Source organism: Adiantum capillus-veneris, chromosome 3 (genome assembly GCF_014529385.1).
Source record: "Adiantum capillus-veneris isolate H3 chromosome 3, ASM1452938v2, whole genome shotgun sequence".
Taxonomy (NCBI): Eukaryota; Viridiplantae; Streptophyta; class Polypodiopsida; order Polypodiales; family Pteridaceae; genus Adiantum; species Adiantum capillus-veneris.
This window is the reverse complement of record NC_140933.1, coordinates 36,087,859-36,109,321: the sequence shown is the minus strand read 5'-3', so window position 1 is coordinate 36,109,321 and position 21,463 is coordinate 36,087,859. Positions and strand designations below refer to the sequence as shown.

Here is a 21,463-nt window from a genome sequence, read left to right as displayed (position 1 = left end):
TTTATTCTAAATCCACTTCCGCTAATGTAGCAATCAAGTCCCATGATCAAGGGCATTTCCCAATCAATCTAAATCTATGGTCACGCACCTATAAAGGGGTAACCACTCGTTTTTCATGACTAGTGTTCTTTCTTGGGCTCTCTATTTAAATTTAGGGTTTGTATTTTGTACATCCTCTATTGTTTAATATCACACTCAACCAATAATGTGATAATTTTTTGCACTCTCTAATATAATTTTCCTTTTGATGGAAAAAAATAACCTTTGGTAGCTTGAGTGGTTGAATCTTCAGAGGCATTTAATTGAAGAGAGTAGTTTTGAACTGCCTAATACACACCAACTACTCTCATTTTTTTTGCACTCCAAAAGCAGAGAAGTGCAATCGGGCATGCTCTTTGTATATTCAACCATTTGATATAACATTTAATGTTGGGATTGTTCCGACGCTTACACGAAGAGGACTCAAAGGATTCCTTGTGTCTCTCAAAGTAGGCAATTGGTTACAACATGCAAAAGATGGGCAACACTAGAGGTTAGTCGAGGTGCCAAGAGTGAAGGAGGTTAGCCCTAACTTTGTGAAAAAATGTTGTGACAAGAACATGATTGTATGGAGGGTTGCAAATTTCCCAAGTCAATGATGCAGAGTTAGCAACTTGCCAAATTATAGGTACTAATTTGGGAAAGGGATTGTTTTCAAAAATTGGACCCTAAGGACTTTTTGGTAGACCCTCCCTGCACTTCTAAGCCAAAAAAGAGTCATCTTGTCCTTTGGATGGGCCCAAAAAGTCCAGCGAAGGGCAAAGAGAACCTCCATGGAATGGCTTTGTTTATGTGAGGATTATTGCTTGTTTTGTGCACAAAGTGTTTGCACAGAACCAAAAAACCCACCTTGTAGCTATCTTAAAGGCACAAGTATAGCTTACATATCCAGAAAGAACCCTGGCTGACAAAATCTTAAGAGGCCAAGAAATAACCACCTGCAAGCTCAAGGCTCAAATGTACATTATTGCAAGGCAGCATCACTTGACCTCCGCGCATATTCCGATACAAGCTTTGCAAACAAAGACGATTTGTCCTCCAACAGCCTTTGGGGACGCTCGTACTCTGCTACCCTCCCTGGCATGGACATGGACATGCAGGCAATGCACAATGAGGTCTGCAGGAAAGTTTATTTATTCCATTTCTAAAGCCTGTAAGTGGAAGGAAGAAGGTTGCTCATACCATCACTCAGAAACAAGACACGGTCGCTTTGTATGATGGTTGGAATACGGTGCGCGATTGTGATGACTGTGCAATCTGCAAACTCGAGGCGTAGAGTATCTTGTATGATGCCATCGGTAGCAGTGTCCACTGAAGCAGTGGCTTCATCAAGGACCAGAATGCGCGTCCGTTTCAAAAGAGCCCGCCCTAGGCACACCAGCTGCCGTTGCCCAACACTCCAGTTTTCTCCATTTTCACTCACTTCACATGCACCACTTTCACACTCAAACGACAACAGCATATCAAACTTGCTTGCAAGCACAAGAAGGCGGCCCAAAGATGCAAACCTGGAGCATCAAGCTTGTCATGTTTCGTTCGAACAACATCCCCAAGTTGACTCTTGTCAAGGACCTGCAGCAAAAAGCGATACGAATCTATACAAGTAGAACTTACTTAAGCCATGGCAAACCACCATATTGTAAATTTACCTCCCATATCTTGGCATCACTGTGCTCTTGTAATGGATCAAGGTTTTCGCGTATCGTCCCTTCAAATAATGTAGGATCCTGTGGGATAATGCTCAACTTTGATCTCAAGTCATGCAACCCTATTTGAGAAATGTCCAAGTCATCTATCAACACACTTCCTGCAACAGGCTCTACCATTCGAAACAATACTTGTATGAGGGTCGACTTTCCACTGCCAGTCCGACCCACAACACCTATTTTCTGCCCACCCAAGAAGGTGCATGTGATTCCATGAAGAACCAAGGGCAGATGGGGAGCATATTTTACCTGTAAGCAACAAATTTTTTAGTGTAAGCCCTCTCTCTGCGAAACATCGTATGCCCAATGCTTGGTACAGCACCTGCAGATTCTTAAGAATTACTGTGCCTGCCCATGGCCAGCTTGTGGGAGGGCGACAACTGTCTATGACATAAGGAGCTTCAGAAGGTAGCTGGCAGTATTGTTGAATTCGCTCAACAGATATTATTTTGTTCTCCAGGTTGCAAAGATTCCAGATGATCATGTATTGAAGGTAACTCACATTCAAGCCATATGTAACAGCAAGCCCAGCAATACCTGCCTCAAATGCTTTGAGATTTAGACACGAATAGCTATTAGTAAAGGATGATCTACATGAGAAGCAACCTGGAAACCTACTTGGATCAAAGGTGCCCAAAGGTAAGCTCACGACTAACAGCAATGCCAACAAAAACATGATACTCGAAACCACATTCAAGCGTAAACAAAGCCACTCCATTGCTGCAAAATTATGAAAAAGGGGTCTGCAATAACAGTCAATCAAGTCCAGATTTGTGTTTGTAAACCGTGATTCCTGGTTGAACCCCCTGATCGTAGCAACACCCGAAATAGACTCGCTGAAGTGGTGTATAATAGGTGACATGTGAATTCCGACAAGCCTTGCCAATTCTCTGGCAGATGCTATGTAATATTGCTGCAAAAACCCTCTCTCTCTCTCTCTCTCTCTCTCTCTCTCTCTCTCTCTCTCTCTCTCTCTCTGTGTGTGTGTGTGTGTGTGTGTGTGTGTGCGCGCGCGTGCAAAAGAGGAGTCGACACTGCCATATTACAAAAAGGCAAAAGTAAATTGCTCGACATTGTTGGAAAGAGTTACAACCAATGATACAGGTCTACAAATAATGACGTTACAATACAGAAACCATGGTTAGGAAGTGGATTCAAGTGCAGTGACCAACTACGACAGCTACTACAAAAGGCCATGTGAACATATTTCAGCCGAGAAGTGTAGCCAATGTAGAAGAATTTCAAAACGCGAGCCCGAAATTTCCAACAAATCTCAAACCACCAGAAGAAGAGACCTTCTTACCCATGGCATCATCAACCGAGTCGTCAAGCCAAATATCTGCAACTCCTCTTAGCCACTAGCATTGAGGCCGATAAAGGGCCTCTCTCTTCTACTTGCCATCCTTGTCCTCTTGAAATTAGATTTTTAGGAAGGGTTGCACGGTTTCCCACCCCAGGTGGGGGGGGGGATATACTTGCAAGGCTTTAAAAGCACTGCAACAATCACCAAACCGAAATGACAGCAAACACTTAAAAGACAAAACATCACACATAGATGAGGCACGGAGTGGCGGAGTTTCACTCCCAAAAGCATTGGCCCTTAAGTCAGGTGCCCCTTTGTTAAAATGGTCGTAAGTGAGAGTGCACTCCACCCCACTTCTTATCTAGATTAGGTCCAATTTTTCTCTCATCAATCACCCCTAAATTAGTGGCCAACTATCTCCTACATTTCAGCTCTAGTTAGCTCTAGCTACCACCCACAATCAACTCCCATTCATGTATATAAACAGGTCTTGTATCAGTTCAACACATTGTGCAATCTAGCTTCAATACATTCAGTTGAGTACTCTTTCCTATTCACGGTGTGCATTAGTGATTAGCTTAAGATTAGTATTAGTGTTTGTTTTGTTTTCCTACATGGTATCAAAGCCCCTGTTAGCTTAACAGTTCACTCAAGCTTGCAAGCAGCTAGATCCTTAATCCCTCTTAGCAACATTCATCTTGCTGCTCACTCCTCTCTCCAAGGCATCCCGAGATGGCAAAGAGCTCTTCCACCCCTTCTCTTAAAGCTAGGTAGCACACCATATGGCATAGACAAGCTTAATGCCAACAACTATCAAGTCTGGAACGAGTGGACGACAAGAGATAACAGTGCCCACATGGAGATCATCCTCCATTGTGGAGACCGACAAGTGCAATTGCTGCGGTCTCTGAAATTAGCAAAAGCTATATGGTCGACACGGCCCAGCGTAGTTCCGTGCCAAGAGGTATTGGCCCCAAAGACTGGCGCCCCTTTCGGTATTTCTTTTTATAGTAATTTGTGTTCAAAGTACAAGAGAGTGAGAGGGTGCTCACTCTCAAACTCTGCGTCCAGATGCTCTGAGTTGTGAGGGCCCTGCCCACGTATTTAAAGGTTACAAGGGATGCCCAAAAGCAAAACCCCAGAAGCAGTAAGCTTAAAAGCTCTTTTAAAATAAAGCATCAAGTTCCAAAAGCTTCAAAAGCTACCAATTTCAGCTCTCAGCGCTACAAGCAAATTTCCTTACAACAACAACGTAAAAAGCGGAAATCCGTATGCTCTACCACGTCAGCAAGTCAGCGGAATTTGCGCCGCAAATCACGTCACAATTTTCGAAATCCGTACCAGCCTGTCGGCGCATTTTTTGGCGGGGGTTCCGTATAGCATGCCATGTGTCACTGTCTGCGGATTTTCCAGGACTACCAACCGGGGTGTGTGCGTGCGATCTCCCCTCTTGAAAGCATTGTAATCGCCCTCAATTACGCTTGCAAAACAGACAGAAGCCATAAACTGTCTTAGCAGATACCAACTGTTAGTACCGACACACTAGGAACAACACATCTAGCACATGTATCGATCGACAGTCACATCACAGGACATCACTTGATATCACAGGACATCACATGAAAAATCACATTCAACAATCATTTAAATCACAGACCGTGATTAATTGGCAACGTATTTTGCAATCACATCTAGATCCAGTCGGGACCTCATAGATGCCCGATTAACTAATCCTTATTGCAATCATGTCTATCGAGATCTTATCGGACCGAAATGCTGCAGTCATTTCGTCTATCAGTTCCTGCACTTAAACAAGTCAAGTACAAATCAGTATCATTTTCATTATCGGGAATTCCAGTTCATAAAGTCATACAGCAGAATAATGTTAGCTCAGCAGTATCCCTGAAACCGAAAGGGACATTAGTGATTCTATATCAAATCAAGGTATCGGGGCAATTTGTGGACAAAGGAGTGGAGTGACTCCCCTCTTGTGCATACCCACTGCACTAGATTCACCCATGCTGAAATGGAGGTTCTATCCGAGTAGACTATGCTAAACCGAATGCTTCAAGGTAAAGTTTCACAATCTGAGGAGTATCTGCCAGGTCCTCCTCCATCCACTTCGCATCCAATTCGGGATAGTTCTTGAATTTAACCAAGAACCGCATTATCACTTTACCTTTTATCTTTCTATCTTTATGTGCCAGTATCTGTTCTGAAATGAGTATCTTCTCGTTTTCCTCCACTTCGAGTTGCTCATCTGGATCCCCATCATCGGGCACATCGCCTTTAAAAAGGCTTCAAGAGACTCACATGAAAAGCATTGTGAATTCTCCAAGTATCGGGCAGCTTTAGTCTAAAGGAGACATCATTTATCTTTTCTTTTATCCGGAAAGGTCCATAGTATCTCATGCGAAGCTCTGGAAAAGCCGCTCCTTTCCTTTTGGTTTCTCAAGCGTGCCTTCTTAAAACGTAAGAGCACCCAATCGTTCTCCTTTGAATTCAAATCACGACCATGTCGATCTGCTGCCTTCTTATGTCTTTCTTGAAATTTCTCTAAAGCCTCCCAGACCAAGTCCAAGTCCCTCGTGAACTGGTCGGCTTCAAAAATCTTACCTTTCGTGCTAAGGAAGGGTGGAACCTTCGTAGCAAATTCAATAATCTCAAATGGCGCTTTCCCCATCAAAGAGTGGATCGTGTTTTTGTAGGCAAATTCCACCAAGGGCAAAATACTTTTCCGATGTAGTCTTCTGATCCAAAAAGAAGACTTCAACACATCCAGTACGATTGAATTTGCAATCTTAGATTGCCCATTTGTTTGTGGGTGGAAAGATGACAAGAACTCGAACCGTGTGCCAATGTTCCCCCAAATAGCCTTCCAAAACAAACTCGTGAATACGGGATCTCTGCCAGAGACAATTGTCTCAAACATGCCATGTAATCTGAATATCTGGGCAATGAACAGTCTCGCTAAATGATCTGGCTTGATTGTTTTCTTTACTGGAATAAAATGCTTGCTAAATCTGTCACTAACAGTCTAGATACTATCGTGCCCACTCTGTGCCTTCGGGAGATCAAAACTGAAATCCATAGCAATACTTTCCCAGGGGTGAATGGGAATGGGTAAAGGCTGTAACAATCCCTGTGCTTTATGCTTGTCAAATTTGACATTCTGGCATACCAAGCAACTGCGTACAAAATCGCCCCCATCCTTCTTGAGTCTCGGACAAAAGAAGTATTTTTCCACACCTTTCAAGGTGGTATCAATGCCGCGGTGACCTGTAAATAGTGGACAATGGCGTTCGGTTAAAACCTTTTCCAGGAACGGCTGTGTAATGCACAACATCATTTTCTTCATCAAGTAGCCATCCCGAATGGAATATCCTGCTACTACCTCCCCATTCTGTATTTGACTGAATATATCTGCAAAATATGTATCTATGGCATACTGATCGACCATATCCTCGAAGCTTCTATGGTGTATCGCGGAAATAGCCAGAACCAACAGCTTTCGGGACAAAGCATCCGCCACCAAGTTCTTCTGTCCCTGCACATGGACAATCTGGAAGTGAAACTGTGACAAGATGTTCGCCCACCGCATCTACTTTTCTGATAGCTGCTTCTGTAACAAGAAGTAGCGTAAACATTGGTGATCTATAAAACCGTACAATCGGCTCCGAGTAGGTAAATGTCACCACTGAGTAAGAGCATGGATAAGCGCCAAAAGCTCTTTCTCATATATCTATGCTGTCAATTCCGGCCTTGAAAACAATCGGCTCTCGTAGGCAATGACATAGCCTTCTTGCATTAAGACCGCACCCAGTGTCACAAAGTGATGACGTGCCTGCCCGAAACCCTAATTCTGCTAAAACCCTAACCCTAAAATAAAAAACCCTAATTCTGTCCAAAACCCTAATTTTGCTCAAACCCTAACTCTAAAATTAGAAACCCTAATTCTGCCCGAAATCCTAATTTTGCTAAAATACTAACCCTAAGACTGCCCGAAACCCTACTTTTGCTGAAACCCTAACCCTAAAATCAAAAACCCTAATTTTGCCCGAAACCCTAACCCTAAAATCAAAAACCCTAATTCTGTCCTAACCCTAACCCTGATTTGCTGACGTGGCGGGCTGACACGTGGCCTGCTGTACGGACACCAGCGCGATTTATGGAAAGCTGGGCAGATTGTTGGCATTCCTTTTGCTTTTGCGTGGGCTGTTTTTGATTTCAGCTTTTGGCATTGCTTTTCCACGCAATGGGAAAAGAGAGAAAGTCTCTTTGCTTTATTTCATTTTAAGCAAGAAAGAGAGAGAAGAAAAGCCTTTTTGCTTTATTAAAAGAAAGAGAGAGAAAGAACTTTTGCTTTATTTTTCAAAGCTTTTACTTAAGCTTTTGATTTTCAGCTTTTGGGGCTCTGCTTTTGGCAACCCTTATACTCTTTAAATAAGTGGGTAGGCCACTCACAACTCAGAGCATCTGGACGCAGAGTCTGAGTGTGAGCGCCTGCCCGCACTCTTGTACTTTGAACTCAGATTAATACAAAAAGAAATACCAAAAGGGGCGCCAGTCTTTGGGGCCAATATCTCTAGGCACAGAACTCCGTCGGGCCAGTGTCGAATAAAATTGTGAACTATGCACTGTTTTGAAGTGGTTATTTGGTGCTGTCGTGGTAGATTCTTGACTTGGAGTGTCCAAGTTTGTTACACCCAGACTACGACCACAAGCATCACAATATACTTCGAATGACTTCTGCAAATCTGGCAAAGTCAAAACTGGTCCTGTAGTCAGTTTATCTTTCAATGTTTGAAAGGCGATCACCTCCGTGGGTCCCGACGAGAAAGAGACTCCTTTCTGTGTCAAGATATGCAAAGGGGAAGCAACCTCTGCAAATGTCACAAGACGGGCACCACGTGCCGATAGAAAAGAATAGATTGAACAGACTTTTAGCACTTCAATAACAACTGAACTGAGAGAGAGAGAGAGAGAGAGAGAGACGACATGCGACACGGACTGGCAGAATTCCACCCCAGAGAGTATTGGCCCCAAACCTTGGTGCCCCTTTCGGTATTTCTTTATATTGCATCATCAAAGTACAAGCCGGTACTCCAAACTCTGCACCTTCGCCAGGAAGCATGCCAGAGAATGAGCCCTAGCCTCATATTTAAAGGCCCTTGGCTTGAAAAGCATTTACAGTGAAAAGATTTTAAAACTCAAAAGCTTCTGGTCCAAAAAGCAATGCCAAAAGCTGCTAGCGTAAATCACGGAAATCCATACAACCTGCCACGTCATCAGCCAGCGCATCACGGAAATCCTCCTGCTGCCCTTAGGGTTAGGGTTAGGGTTTGGGTTTCTGCAGTTTTAGGGTTAGGGTTTCCAGAATTAGGGGTTTCAGCAAAAATTAGGGTTTAGGTCCCTCCGCCACATCTGTAAGTTGGTTCCATTCTTTAGGCTTTGACACGTCAGCAGTTTGTTACATCTCCCCTTCTAGAAAGGGAGTAATCGTCCGCGATTACACCATATCTGCAAAACAACTCAAGTTAGTTTAAAAATTTCCGAGGGTCATTCCGAGGGACAATCAATTTGCTCTTTTTATTAAGGAGTTAGCTTCTCCTTTCTGCTCTTTTGATCAAGGAGTTAGCTTCTCCTTTTGTCCAGATCGGAACTCTTGATATTCCGGCGTAGTAAAATTACACCCAGACTGTATTGATCTTCCACGGGTGTCTTGATGCATTGAAATTACATGCCCAGGCAATCTCATCCAATTAGGAATATTCAATAGTTCGTACATCACAATGCAACACAAATGCTTACATATACATGTTACAAGACATAGAAACATAAAGCCGCCGATGAACACTCCCCCCGCAAATAACCATCCAGGTCCGGGCCATGAGTTGTTCAACGACTCCCTCATCACTCCTCCTGCAAATAACCTAAAAAGGTCCGGGCCATGACATACAGAGGCCTTTTAGAACCAAACGCCCCCTAGACCGCAGCCTGCGTCGTTTGGAGGTGCTGAGAGTAACCACTGCTCAGACTTCTTAATACTCCCCCCGTAAATAACCATGCAGGTCCAGGCCATGAGTAACAACAACAATACTCCCCCCGTAAATAACCACAAGGGTCCGGGGCCATGAGTAAAAACAACACATTTCAATCATTCAATACTCCCCCCGCAAATAACCACAAGGGTCCAGGCCATGAGTATGAACAAGCATTCTCAAACATCATTTCTCACTTCTCCACCCAGGAGTAAAATCACCAATCATTGAAACCAGTATCAAACCGGAGTCAAACAATTCAAATCCGCACCAAAACATGTTCAAAACAGATACCATCCATTTCAAAATAAATTCCAAATAGGATCACCAAACAAGATCAAACAGAACTCAAACTTAAAAAGAAATCTCGACATTAGTCGAGCTCGAAAAGTCGACTGACTTTCCATCTTGAAACCTGCACCAAAAATTAGGGTTCGGTTCCTTCCATGAGTCGTAGCCGAGCACAGCATGGTTTATCAGCTCTTGGACAGACAGTGTTTCTTTGGTGGCGATGGTAGTCCCAAGAGATAGCAATCACACCGAACCTCCAAGGTCATCTGCTCATGAAGAGACATCTACTGAGAGATGTGGAGAAATTTCAAGTTATAATCTGCTACGGTTTTCATGGCAAGCATTTCGAGATACCCCACTTTGCCAGAAGTTGCACTCCGAAGGAAGATGTCAAAAGCCATATAACTTCGGGCAAAAATTTTCTTGAAAGCTTGCCAAGTACTTGGAGTATGCTGCTTGGTAGCTATCAACATTTGCATGGCACTGCCTCTGAGAAAAACAGTGACTCGAAACAAATCTTGGATCCTTCTTTTGCAAGTGATCTTAATGGCTTATGCCCTGTAAGACACTGCGGTGAAGACGGGAGCGCCCCCGATGCGCGATGAAGTAAGGGTGGGAGTGGCTAATAAGTCCGGGTTGGAGGCCGAAGATACCTCAAATAAAATTCCAATACCTCTGTCTGCTCTTTTGTAGGACCGGTATGCTTTCAGAAAAGCACACGCCTGATGCTCTGATACCACTGTCACAAGACGGGCACCACGTGCCAATAGAAAAGAACAGACTGAACAGACTTTTAGCACTTCAATAACAACTGAACTGAGAGAGAGAGAGAGAGAGAGAGAGAGAGAGACGACACGCGACACAGAGTGGCGGAATTCCATCCTAGAAAGTATTGGCCCCAAACCTTGGCACCCCTTTCGGTATTTCTTTATATTGCATAATCAAAGTACAAGCCGGTACTCCAGACTCAGCACCTTCGCCAGGAAGCATGCCAGAAAATGAGCCCTAGCCTCCTATTTAAAGGCCCTTGGCTTGAAAAGCATTTACAGTGAAAAGCTTTTAAAACTCAAAAGCTTCTGGTCCAAAAAGCAATGCCAAAAGCTGCCAACGTAAATCACGGAAATCCGTACAGCTTGCCATGTCATCAGCCAACGCAAATCATGGAAATCCGCCTGCTACCCTTAGGGTTAGGGTTAGGGTTTCTGCAATTTTAGGGTTAGGGTTTCCAAAATTAGGGGTTTCAGCAGAAATTAGGGTTTAGGCCTCTCGGCCACATCTGTAAGTTGGCTCCATTCTTTAGGCTTTGACACGTCAGCAGTTTGTTACAAAAAACTTTCTAATGAACTGCTGGTAGTAAGAACATAAGCCCAAGAACCTTCCAACTTCATGGATATTCTTCAAATCGGGCCAATCACGTATAGTCTCAATCTGGGTCCATCTGCACTCCTGCTGCTGAGACAATGTGTCCCAAAAAGTGTATCTCTGGTAGGAAAAATTCACTCTTCTTTGCATTAATCACCAACTTGTGATCTCGCAATGCCTGAAAGACCTGTAGCAGATGTTCTCTATGCGTTGTCTCATCCTTGGAGAAGACAATAATGTCATCAAAGAAAGTGCCCACAAAAGATCTGTACTCTCTAAAAATCCTATCCATCATTCGGTTAAAGGTCGCTGGAGCATTGTAAGGCCAAAAGACATCACCAAAAATTCGAATAAACCGAAGGTCGTCCAAAAAGCTGTCTTGTAGACATCTCCAGGCGCGATTCGGATCTGATGATATCCGCTCTTCAAATCGATCCTGCTGAAACAAGAGGAACCCTGTAGACAGTCAACAATATCATCGATCCTAGGAATCGGGAATCTGTTCTTGATGGTGATTTTGTTGAGAGCTCTATAGTCAATGCACATTCTCCAAGATCCGTCTTTTCTTCAGAACCAACAACACCGGAGAGCAGTAAGGTGAAGTATTCGGCTGGATAAGACCCTTTTCCAAGAGGTCTTTCATTTGGTTCATAATCTCTTCATTCTGGGCTCGGCTCACATGGTAAGGTGGCCGGTTCGGTGGTGTGATTTCCCAAGACAGCCTGGCCTTCTCTCCTTCGGACCATAGAGTGGGAGGAGTGAATCTATCTCCGATAGATCGCTTCTACGTTAGTGACCACATCTGGGACTTGGGTGGGACACCTTGCATTCTGGCTGGGACATCTTTTTCGGACCATGCACCAATGATCCTCACAGTGACAGATAGAGAGAGAAGGGGGAGCACGATGCTATGCATCCCTGAGCGGATCTTGCTAGACTCTGAGCTCAGAGAGCGAGTGGTGGTTCTTTGGACAGAGGGCTTCGACACACAAGACTCTCCTGCTTACAGAGTGGCCTCTGGACTTGCTCAGCTTAGTCGATTCTTTCTTAAGGAGTCTACGACCGGCAAGGCTGCAGCGAGAGAGGAGCAGCGTCTCTGACGGGGCGTTGCTTCCTTGCAGAGGATGTAGGAGCAGCACCCAGACAGTCCCTGGTTGGAGGAGCAATTGCAGCAGGCTCGCCAAGACCTTGCCAGCACAGAGGAGAGGCGTCATGAGCTTTCTTTCCATCGACATGCATCTCAATGGACCCAGGTGGGTGACAGAGTGACGAGGGCGTTCTTTGAGACAATGGGACCCCGGCATGCGCACGCCATTGTCAACCAATTGAGGAGGCTTGACGGGTCAGTTTCTTCAGAGCCAGAGGACATGCGTACAGTTGCTACTGACTTTTACCGTGACCTGTTGTCAGCAGAGCCTCAGTCAAAGCGCCAGGATGCATGCACAGAGCAGGTTTGGGCACAGATTCCTTATCTGGTGACTAAGGAGATGCGCCAGAGGCTTAAGCTGCCTCTTCACCTAGAGGAGCTCCACGCAGCCCTTAGTGCACTTCCCCGTGGTAGATGTCCCAATGAGGATGGTTTGACTCCCAGTTTTCTCTTAGAGTATTGAGACTTGCTTGGCTCAGATCTCTGTAGTTCTTTTCAATACATCTTACACACAGGAGAAATGCCTGACAGCATGAGTGAGGGCTTGATCTACCTCATTCCCAAGGAAGGTGGCTCCTTGGATGAGATTCCGCAGTGGCGGCCCATCACCATCCTCAACTTAGCCTACAAAATTCTTGCCAAGGCTTTGAGTTTGAGGATTCAGCCACCTCTAGAGAGCATTATACATGGGACCCAGACAAGTTGTCAAGGAGCGCAGTATCCTTGACAACATCTTTACCTTTTGGGAGGCATTTGCCCTCGCGCGCCTCCGTAGTGAGGATCTGGTGATACTTCTTCTCAATTTTGAGAAGGCCAGCGATAGAGTTGAATGGTACTTTTTGGAGGGCACTCTATGCAGGATAGGCTTCTCAGATGCTTGGATCAGAGGTGTGTCAGCTCTCTACAGACGTGCACATAGTCAGGTGCTTTTGGCAGGAGGTAGAGGAGATCGTCTCATGCTCACATGTTCGGTCAGACAAGGCTGCCCCCTTGCCCCCTTCCTCTTTCTGTTCTATGCTAAGACGATGAGCAGATTTTTGGTTTCACACCAGGTTGGTCTACGTGGCTTAGCGCTCCCTATTCGGGGCGATGAGCTACTGGATGCTGAGTTTGCAGACGACTCAGCTTTGTACTTGGAGGGCCAGGAGGGCAACCTACACAGGTGTGAGCAGACTCTTGAGACATTTTGTTGTGCATCAGGCGCAATGATCAACTAGAGGAAGACAGTGGCTTTCTCGGTTGGCAGTGCTTCTATGCCTGATTGGCTGCCAGGCGAGGGTTTTAGATGGATCCCCCCAAGGACTGCAGTTCGATACTTGGCCTGTCAGGTTGGCTTGGACTTGTCTCCTGAGGAGACAAGTCCATCAGGAGGAAGCTGTAACATTGGAGCTCGGCACGACTTTCTTTGGCAAGCAGATTTTTGTAGTGGCCAACCAGGTGTTGTTGGCTACTATGTGATACATTACATCTTGTTAGATCTTTTCGAGCTCCTGCATCAGCTAGGTAGAAAGGCTGATCAGGAACTTCCTTGGGTCAGGGTGCGGCAGAGGCAGTACCAACTGAGTGGCTTACACCTCTCGAGTGAGCAACGCCCAGATGGATGGGGGCCTTCACGCGATTGGAGGTCTTTATCGCAGTTCGGGCTTACTCAGAGACTGTACCCTCCACGTTTTTCGAGTTACAAGGCGAGGGTCGATTACATAGAATCTCAGTAGAGGCCCCACAGGTTGCAGAGTGTTGTTTTTATAGTATCAGAGTTGTGGGCATCTGCGGGAGGACTTGTGTCATAGATCCTCACCCAGCAGCTCTTGAGACAGACCACTGGAGCCTGTGGGCTTGGGAGAGCTGTCCACTGGCACGAGTGCGGTGGGATCCTGGAGAGTGGTTTTGGAAGGACCCTTTCTCTTCAGCCGACCATCCAGGGGTCCCCTTCTTTCAGTACACTGTTCGACTGGGAAATCACATACTGGCAACACGGAGAGAGGCTCGTCCTGCAGCAGCACCTCATTGGCAGGAGGAGGGTCTCACAGCTGAGTTATTTTCAGCCTTTTGACCGAGGTTGTGGGACACCAGACAGCCGCGGCGAGTTACTCTGTTTCAGTGGCTAGTTGCACATAGACCTTCCGCACTGGAGAGCTGGCTAGTACATAGTGGCCTTCCGGCAGCTTGCGCAACTTGTGACCATCCTTTGGAGAGTTAGCATCACTGTCTGTGGGACTACCCCATGGCACAGCAAGTTTGGCTTCGGGTCCTTCGGCTAATGCCAGCTCTTTCCACAACACGACAGTACACTTGGGGGGCAGCTGCGTGGTCCACTCTCATGGGCCCTGCACTACAATTTGAGCTATCCTCCACCAACAGGATGATAGTGATACATGGGGACCGACCTACATTGTAGCCTGCTACGGAGCTTACCCCACTGGAGTGGAGCAGTGAGCGTGAGGTGTGTTGGGAGCTCATCTCTAGCCATCGTCTGTGGCCAGACACTCTCGTTCATTTGGCGGGCCCGCTGCTTCTGCATCTTCGAGGCTCGCCTTGTGCCACCAGCAGAGACTGTTCGAGATTTTTGGTTGGAGTTGATCCATACTCTCAAGGGACAGTTTGAGAGACTTCAAGGCAGCACCGACCGCATGCGGGAGCGTAGAGAGGCGTTCCTTTGACTCTAGCGCCCTGGGCCTTTCTTCACCATGGTCCGGGGTGAGCTCAGATGGCACTACCGTCCACCTGTGTGGCTTTTCCCTCCCCCCATCTCTTGATTTAGCCCTCATTGTACATATGCTGTTTTTTTTCATTGGGAGAGTCTCCCCTTGTGATTGTTGTAGCCCTCTCTAGTAGAGGTGGTTGTAGCATCATCTTGATATCATCTTGTAGATCGGAACTCTTGATATTCCGGCGTAGTAACATTACACCCAGACTGTACTGATCTTCCACGGGTGTCTTGATGCACTAAAATTACATACCCAGGCAATCTCATCCAATTAGGAATATTCAATGGTTGGCTCATCACAATGCAACACAAATGCCCACATATGCATGTTATAAGACATAGAAACATAAAGTTGTCGATGAACACTCCCCCCGCAAATAACCATCCACGTCCGGGCCTTGAGCTCAACGACTCCATCACTCCTCCCGCATAACCTAAAAAGGTCCGGGCCGGGAGATATAGAGGCCTTTTACAACCAAACGCCCCCCAAGACCGCAACTTGCGTCGTTTGGAGGTTCAAGCATCAAACGAAACGCTCCTCAGACATTTCGTCTATGTCGTTCCGAGGTTCAGACAATACCAAAACAACATTACCAGCAGTACCCAGCGTTTTCAGCACACCAGCATTTCAGCCATCAGCAAGCATCAGCGTTTTCCCTCCTACACGCCCAGATCCATGATCCCCTCATATCAGCCAGCATTAGTACTTTCAGCGCCAGCCCTTCAGTGTTTTCACCCTCAACCATCGCGAGTAGCAGATCAGCCCTTCAACGTTTTTGCCTCATCACCAGCATTTCCAACCATTCAGCCAGTGTTTTCAGCCCTACAAGGACAGCGTTTTTCAGCATCGGTACCATCAATTTCAGCCATCAACTTCCAGCCTTCATCGCCATCAGTTTGCAGATTTCAGCTCTATGAACCATCAGCGTTTTCAGCAATCAATCTTAGCCTCATAGTACCAAGTATCCACCGCAAGTACCCATCAGTATCTCAGCAGTACCAAGCATCTTCTGCAAGTACCATCAGCATCTCGGCATCTAGGGTCATTGTAATAGCATGTGCAAGTAATAAAAAGCAAGTACTCGCTCTAGCAACGGAGCAAGGGGGCCCTTGAGGGTGGTTGGGACTCGACATGCAGTGCCATCTCTTTTCTCTCTCTCTGCCTCTCTCTCCTTCATTGTGTTCAGTTTAGATTCTCTTTTCAAGTGAAGTAAAAATAACCTTGTGTTTGTGCAGAGTACTAGATCCGAGCCGAATCCTTAAACACTTCCATTGCACATGATACTCACTGTAGTAGAGTTGAAGATTCCATCAGTGCCTGTTGTTGACATCAAGAAGGAAAGAGCTCAATCGTGATTGAAGGTGCGCCGTTACTGAAAGGGCAGCAGCAGCAATCAGAAGAGGATGCGTTCAAGCGTGAATGGGAAAAGCGAGCGAGGAGCAAAGGTGGAAAGGGGGCCGCGGGGGGGGGGGGGGGGGGGGGGGGGGGGGGGGAGAGAGACGCATGAGAGAAAGGGTGGCGACCACGATGGAGGCCTGGGGCCAGCATGCACAAGGAGAGGGTGTGAGTGGGTAGGAAGGAGGCAGTGTGCACGAGATTGGGGGGGGGGGGGGGGGGGAAGCACACAACAGCAATGATCTCTTTGGAATTGCTAAAGTTCTTATAAGATGACATATGTTTTGCCTTTGTCTTTGACCAAAAATCATTAAACTTTAATCCACCACAAATGTATGGAAAGAAATCGTCAATTTCCCATGTGCTTGGAAGCATTTTCTGCCCTTACTTGTGGCTCAACTATCCCCCTAAATTGGATGCAAATACTAGTCGCTTTTGTTTCTTTTGGGACATAGACAAACCCACTCCCACTAGCATCATTATGAATTCTAGAGGCATTTTGGTTGCATTCAATCTCAAATGAAGCAAATTTGTGGGATCCTCAACCGTGTTTACAACCTCCACTTGCTACCTCGCCACAACCTGAACATCCTATCTCTAAAGAATAGCAAGCTGATCTGAAGTCTAAACAAGACCAAGACACCAAGATGACTCTCCCACGCAAGCATAGTTTTTTCCGTACACATCTGGTATATTTTCCATACTGTGGCGGACGTCCACATATGCAAGGAGTATGCAAAAAGATTCATACTTCGCCCTAAGTTTTTGGGCACCTGGGAGAAAGTCATGAGTACTTTCAAATCTCTGGTCTTTGCAGACGTGAATCAGCAGTCCATTCATCATGAGGAGGAGGAGGAGGAGAGGACACTTAGAGATACTAATTCTTCTAGTTGACAATCTCTTTAGTCTGCTATAAACTGATGTTTTGTCCACTTCCTATGTAACATCTTACAACCTACAAGAGTGAGAGTTTGTTATTACAACCTTGACGTATGATTTTATGTCAAGGGTGCCACATTATTGCTAAGCAAGTGAATGCAGAAATTACAGCCGCATCCTTGGATTATTTGGCATTGTAATGCATTATCGTGCATGCATAAACAAGACACATGGTGGTAAAATGTGGTCTATGACCAAATAACCTAGCGTGAAAAGAGTGTCTTTATTATGTGCATGTCCTCTTGGTGTTTTGCCTGTTGCCAGTCTTTTCCATGCTCGAAAAATTTTGCAGTGCTCAGTGTTAGTTGCACCTGAGATTGTTCCCATTTTGCAGACACGGACTTGGATTCTCAAATTTCTATGTCTTCCTACTGGTTTTTCAGGTGGTGTTCTTCAGAAGCTTTTCTACTTATTAGGTGACGTCTCTTTATTCATCTTTATCACCTTACATGTTTTCCTTTGTTTGGGTGAGATTCATGATGTTTTGGCCAATTTATTCTTTGCATGTTTCATCGAGTGGTTGAAGGCTGTATCTGATTCTTCCAAAAATCTATGCACCAACCACTTTATTTCATTGGATGACCTCTCCCTTCAGAATTATGAGGTTTATTTTATTGTTTTTACGTTTCATACCTTCCTAACTAAATTCTTCATGGATTTTCCTTGCTTTGAGGTTGACCACCGTCGATAGCAAATTACATTTTCCTTGCTTTGAGGTTGACCACCGTCGATAGCAAATTACATTTTACCTGAGAAAGTTGTGTGTGTGTGCGTGTTCAAGTTGAGCATGAATGTTTTACCAACCTGAAGCCATAGAGAAAGGCCCACAACAGGAATGAACAGCAAAAAGATTTGCCATGCAACTTGAGACATAACAACAAAAACCCCTGTAAATTGTATCATGTTGAAAGCCAAGCCCGCAAATCTATTACAGACATCCAAATCCAACGCACTTTGATCTGTTGAAGCCTAATATAAATGTAAAAATTGTCATTACTCCATCTTAGCATCAGCTCCACAATCCAAAATATTTATCTATAAAACAGTCTAGGCATTGAGAGGAGAGAGAGAGAGAGAAATGAAATGAAATGAAATGTTATATTAACGTCTTCAAAAGGCCAAAGTGACCAAAGAGACCAGGAAGTTACAATGCGGTGTATCTGATACCAAGTCAGATTAACAAAATAAATCCAACTAGGGATAACAAGATATAAATACTGCGGAATCCTAAACTAAGCGGATAGGTATGAAAGGCGAAGAGAGAGAGAGAGAGAGAGAGAGAGAGAGAGAGAGAGAGAGATGAAATGAAATGAAATGTTATATTAACGTCTTCAAAAGGCCAAAGTGACCTATGAGACCAGAAAGTTACAATGCGGTGTATCTGATACAAAGTCAGATTAACAAAATAAATTAAACTAGGATAACAAAATATAAATACTGCGGGATCCTAAACTAAGCAGTACAATGTGAAGACAATATGGGAGGGGAGTAGAGATACATCTTCATCTGCACTCTGGAGGACGAAAGAGTATGGCTTGAATCCTTTGCCGTCGCCTCCTTCGAAATTGTGTAGCTCCTCTTCTCCCTCGGGGTCGTCTAGATCTCCCTAGCTCCAATGCTCGGTCTATGAGAATGCCAGTAGTGCGGGTAGACCTCTCCACCGCCGTTGGCTGCTCCTCTGTCTGTTCTTCTGGGTGTACAGTATCTAGTGTAAAGAAATCTGTGTGTGTGTGTGTGTGTGTGTGTGTGTGAGAGAGAGAGAGAGAGAGAGAGAGAGAGAGAGAGAGAGAGAGAGAGAGAGAGAGAGAGAGATGATAATGAAATGAAATGTTATATTTACGTGTTCAAAAGGCCAAAGTGACCTATGAGACCAAAAAGTTACATCCATGTGTGACTCTAGTATGTATCCACAATTTTAACAAAACCGGAGGGGAGAGTCTACATAGATTCTCCCTCTCTCATATTCAGATAGGCGCTAAAACAGAAAGCGAGCGCTCTGTTTGCATAAAACGCCACACTTTCCTTTCTCCCATGCAACTTGTCCCCGCTTGTGTGAGTCTCTCTCTCTCTCTCCTCTCAATGCCTAGCCTATCTACTATTGTACCTGTCTTCAAGTCGGGAGACCCTATGGAGCCTCGAAATTATCGCACTATCATGATTGGACACACATTGGCATGGTTGTACGCATCTATTCTTGAGCAGCAGCTGAGTAGATGGGCAGAGAGGGAGGGGATACGCGCAGCCGGGCAGGCAGGTTTCAGGAGGGGTTTTTCTACTCTTGACCATATCTTGACACTCAGAGACATCATTGAGGAGGGTTGATCGCGTGGGAGACAGATCTATTGTAGCTTTGTGGATTTCCACAAAGCATTTGACACAGTGCCCAGAGCTAGATTGATGCGCAGATTACAGCAGATGGGAGTACCCACAGAGCTCATTCGGGGGGTCATGGCATTATACAGGTCAGTAGTAGGGCATGTACACACCCCAGAGGGTCTATCCACACCGGTTTACTCCACTATTGGGGTGAAGCAGGGCTGCCCGCTCTCTCCTACTCTATTTGGTATGTATGTGGATGAGGTTTCTGACTACATTGAGAGAGATGGTGATAGAAGTGCACAGCTGGCAAGGACATGGATTCCACTATTGTTATATGCTGATGATATTGTGTTGATCTCCGACTCTCCGGAGGGGATGCAACGTCACTTGGATGCTCTGCATATGTTTGCCCAGGAAAGTGGTTTGTCCGTCAACCTTGGTAAAACCAAGGTCATGGTATTTATTACCACCCCACAGTGGATCAGGAGGTCAGCGCTAGCATTCACATACGGCCAGGAGAAGGTGGAGTATACAAATGCTTACACTTACCTTGGAGTGGTTTTTAGTGGGCCAGCATTTTCATTGAGGAGGGCAGCAGAGACTAGATTGACCAGAGCCCATGCAGCATTGGGTAGATTGGAAAGGATGGGTTCACACGTTCAGTTTCAGGAGCCTCGGACGAAGCTCTAGCTCTTTGACACTTTGGTGGCTTCTGCATTGCTTTATGGAGCTGAGATTTGGGGACCTTCACTGGATCATCACGGGAGGACAGGCCGCAGTGATGGATGGGGGGACATGGAGAAGCCTCTGGTCTCTATGATCTCACGGCTCATTAGAGCCAAGGCTTCAGTACCACGTGCTATTGTACGAGCAGAGCTAGCTGCCCCCCCCACTAGTGGTTGAGGCGCTCGCCAGATCTGTCTCCTTCATACACCGCATGTGGAAACTTCCCAGAGACAGATATGCACGCCTTGCACTTGAGTCCTCTCGACAGTTAGCCATGCAGGGAGATATAGCATGCTGGTATGGGGAGATGACATCATGGTTTCAGGTGCATGGGTTCAGCATAGACAGATTGCCTCCCTTCTAGTACTCACTGAATGCGCCCTCTCTGACTCTTACACAGTTCGAGATCACCAGGCTCATTCGCCAGGACTTGACTCAGCTAGACACCAAGAGGACATGGATACAGCCAACACAGGAGCTGGGCACGAAGATGGCTTTCTACAGAGAGTATCTCCTCTAGCTTACGAAGGATGGTTTTGTTACGAGGCCCAGATACATGGACACCCACTTGTCTCATGGGATACGATGTGCTATTGGCCAGATACGCACATCCTCACACCAGCTGCGGATCGAGACTAGGAGATACAGCGGAGTACCAGCAGAGGCCAGGACATGCCCCCTGTGTGATATCGAGCCTGAGAGAGAGTTGCACTACACATGCCACTGCCTCGTCTACTACGAGATACGAGGCCGCTTCCATTGCTTGTTCAGAGAGGGCTTTGGACCATTCTCTAGAGTCATGCAGTATGAGGATCAGAGATGCCTGGGTTTGTTTTTGCTCGAGCTTCGCAAACACAGAGAGAGCCTGATGAGAGGAGAGGCTAGCCAGTCTCAGAGACAAATCACAGACTTCTTTAGAGCTGCCATTGGACACCCGGAGGAGTTATACCATAGCAGAGCTCGTCGCCTCACACGAGAGGCACACTGATTGAGCGAGCGACTAAGCTGGGGAGATCCAGACGCCCACGACTGTGGAGGACTACACAGCATCTACAGAGGCTGCATCAGAGGATTCGGATCACTTTGGCTCGACATGCACGATGCCCGGTCTGACTACTGACCATGGAGGAGATTGATGAGATCTGCCAACGACCGATGCTAGATCTCCTGTGATCTAGCTATCCCAGCTAGCTGTTTATCTGCTTAGTTCACACCTAGCAGTTCAGGATTCCATAGTATTTTATTTTGTCATTTTGTCATTGTTGTCATTTTGTCATCTTGTTACTTTGACTTTGTATCAGATCCACCACATTGTAACTTTCTGGTCTCATAGGTCACCTTGGCCTTTTGAAGACGTTAATATAACATTTCATTTCATTTCTCTCTCTCTCTCTCTCTCTCTCTCTCTCTCTCTCTCTCTCTCTCTCTCTCTCTCTCTCTCTCTCTCTCTCTCTCTCTCTCTCTCTCTCTCTCTCATGGCAGGTCAT

General features: G+C 45.8%; 1 protein-coding gene across 5 annotated transcripts in view; it reads right to left on the bottom strand.

Annotated features, from left to right (window-relative positions):
• LOC147460747 (putative ABC transporter C family member 15) overlaps positions 1-21,463 on the bottom strand; it is an 84,881-nt gene that overhangs the window by 1,484 nt on the left and 61,934 nt on the right. For 3 of the 5 annotated variants that reach the window (XM_086508443.1, XM_086508445.1, XM_086508444.1), the window contains exons 5-11: positions 17,736-17,900; positions 2,364-2,658; positions 2,068-2,282; positions 1,689-1,994; positions 1,548-1,611; positions 1,222-1,461; positions 430-1,116 (exon numbers count right to left, since the gene is read on the bottom strand). In XM_086508443.1, coding sequence (XP_086364569.1) covers positions 1,004-1,116; positions 1,222-1,461; positions 1,548-1,611; positions 1,689-1,994; positions 2,068-2,282; positions 2,364-2,658; positions 17,736-17,900 — 1,398 coding nt within the window. In that variant the 3' untranslated portion in view covers positions 430-1,003. Of the gene's footprint in view, positions 1-428; positions 1,117-1,221; positions 1,462-1,547; positions 1,612-1,688; positions 1,995-2,067; positions 2,283-2,363; positions 2,659-17,735; positions 17,901-21,463 lie in introns of those variants that run through there. The other 2 variants (XM_086508446.1, XM_086508447.1) reach the window with 2 other exon arrangements.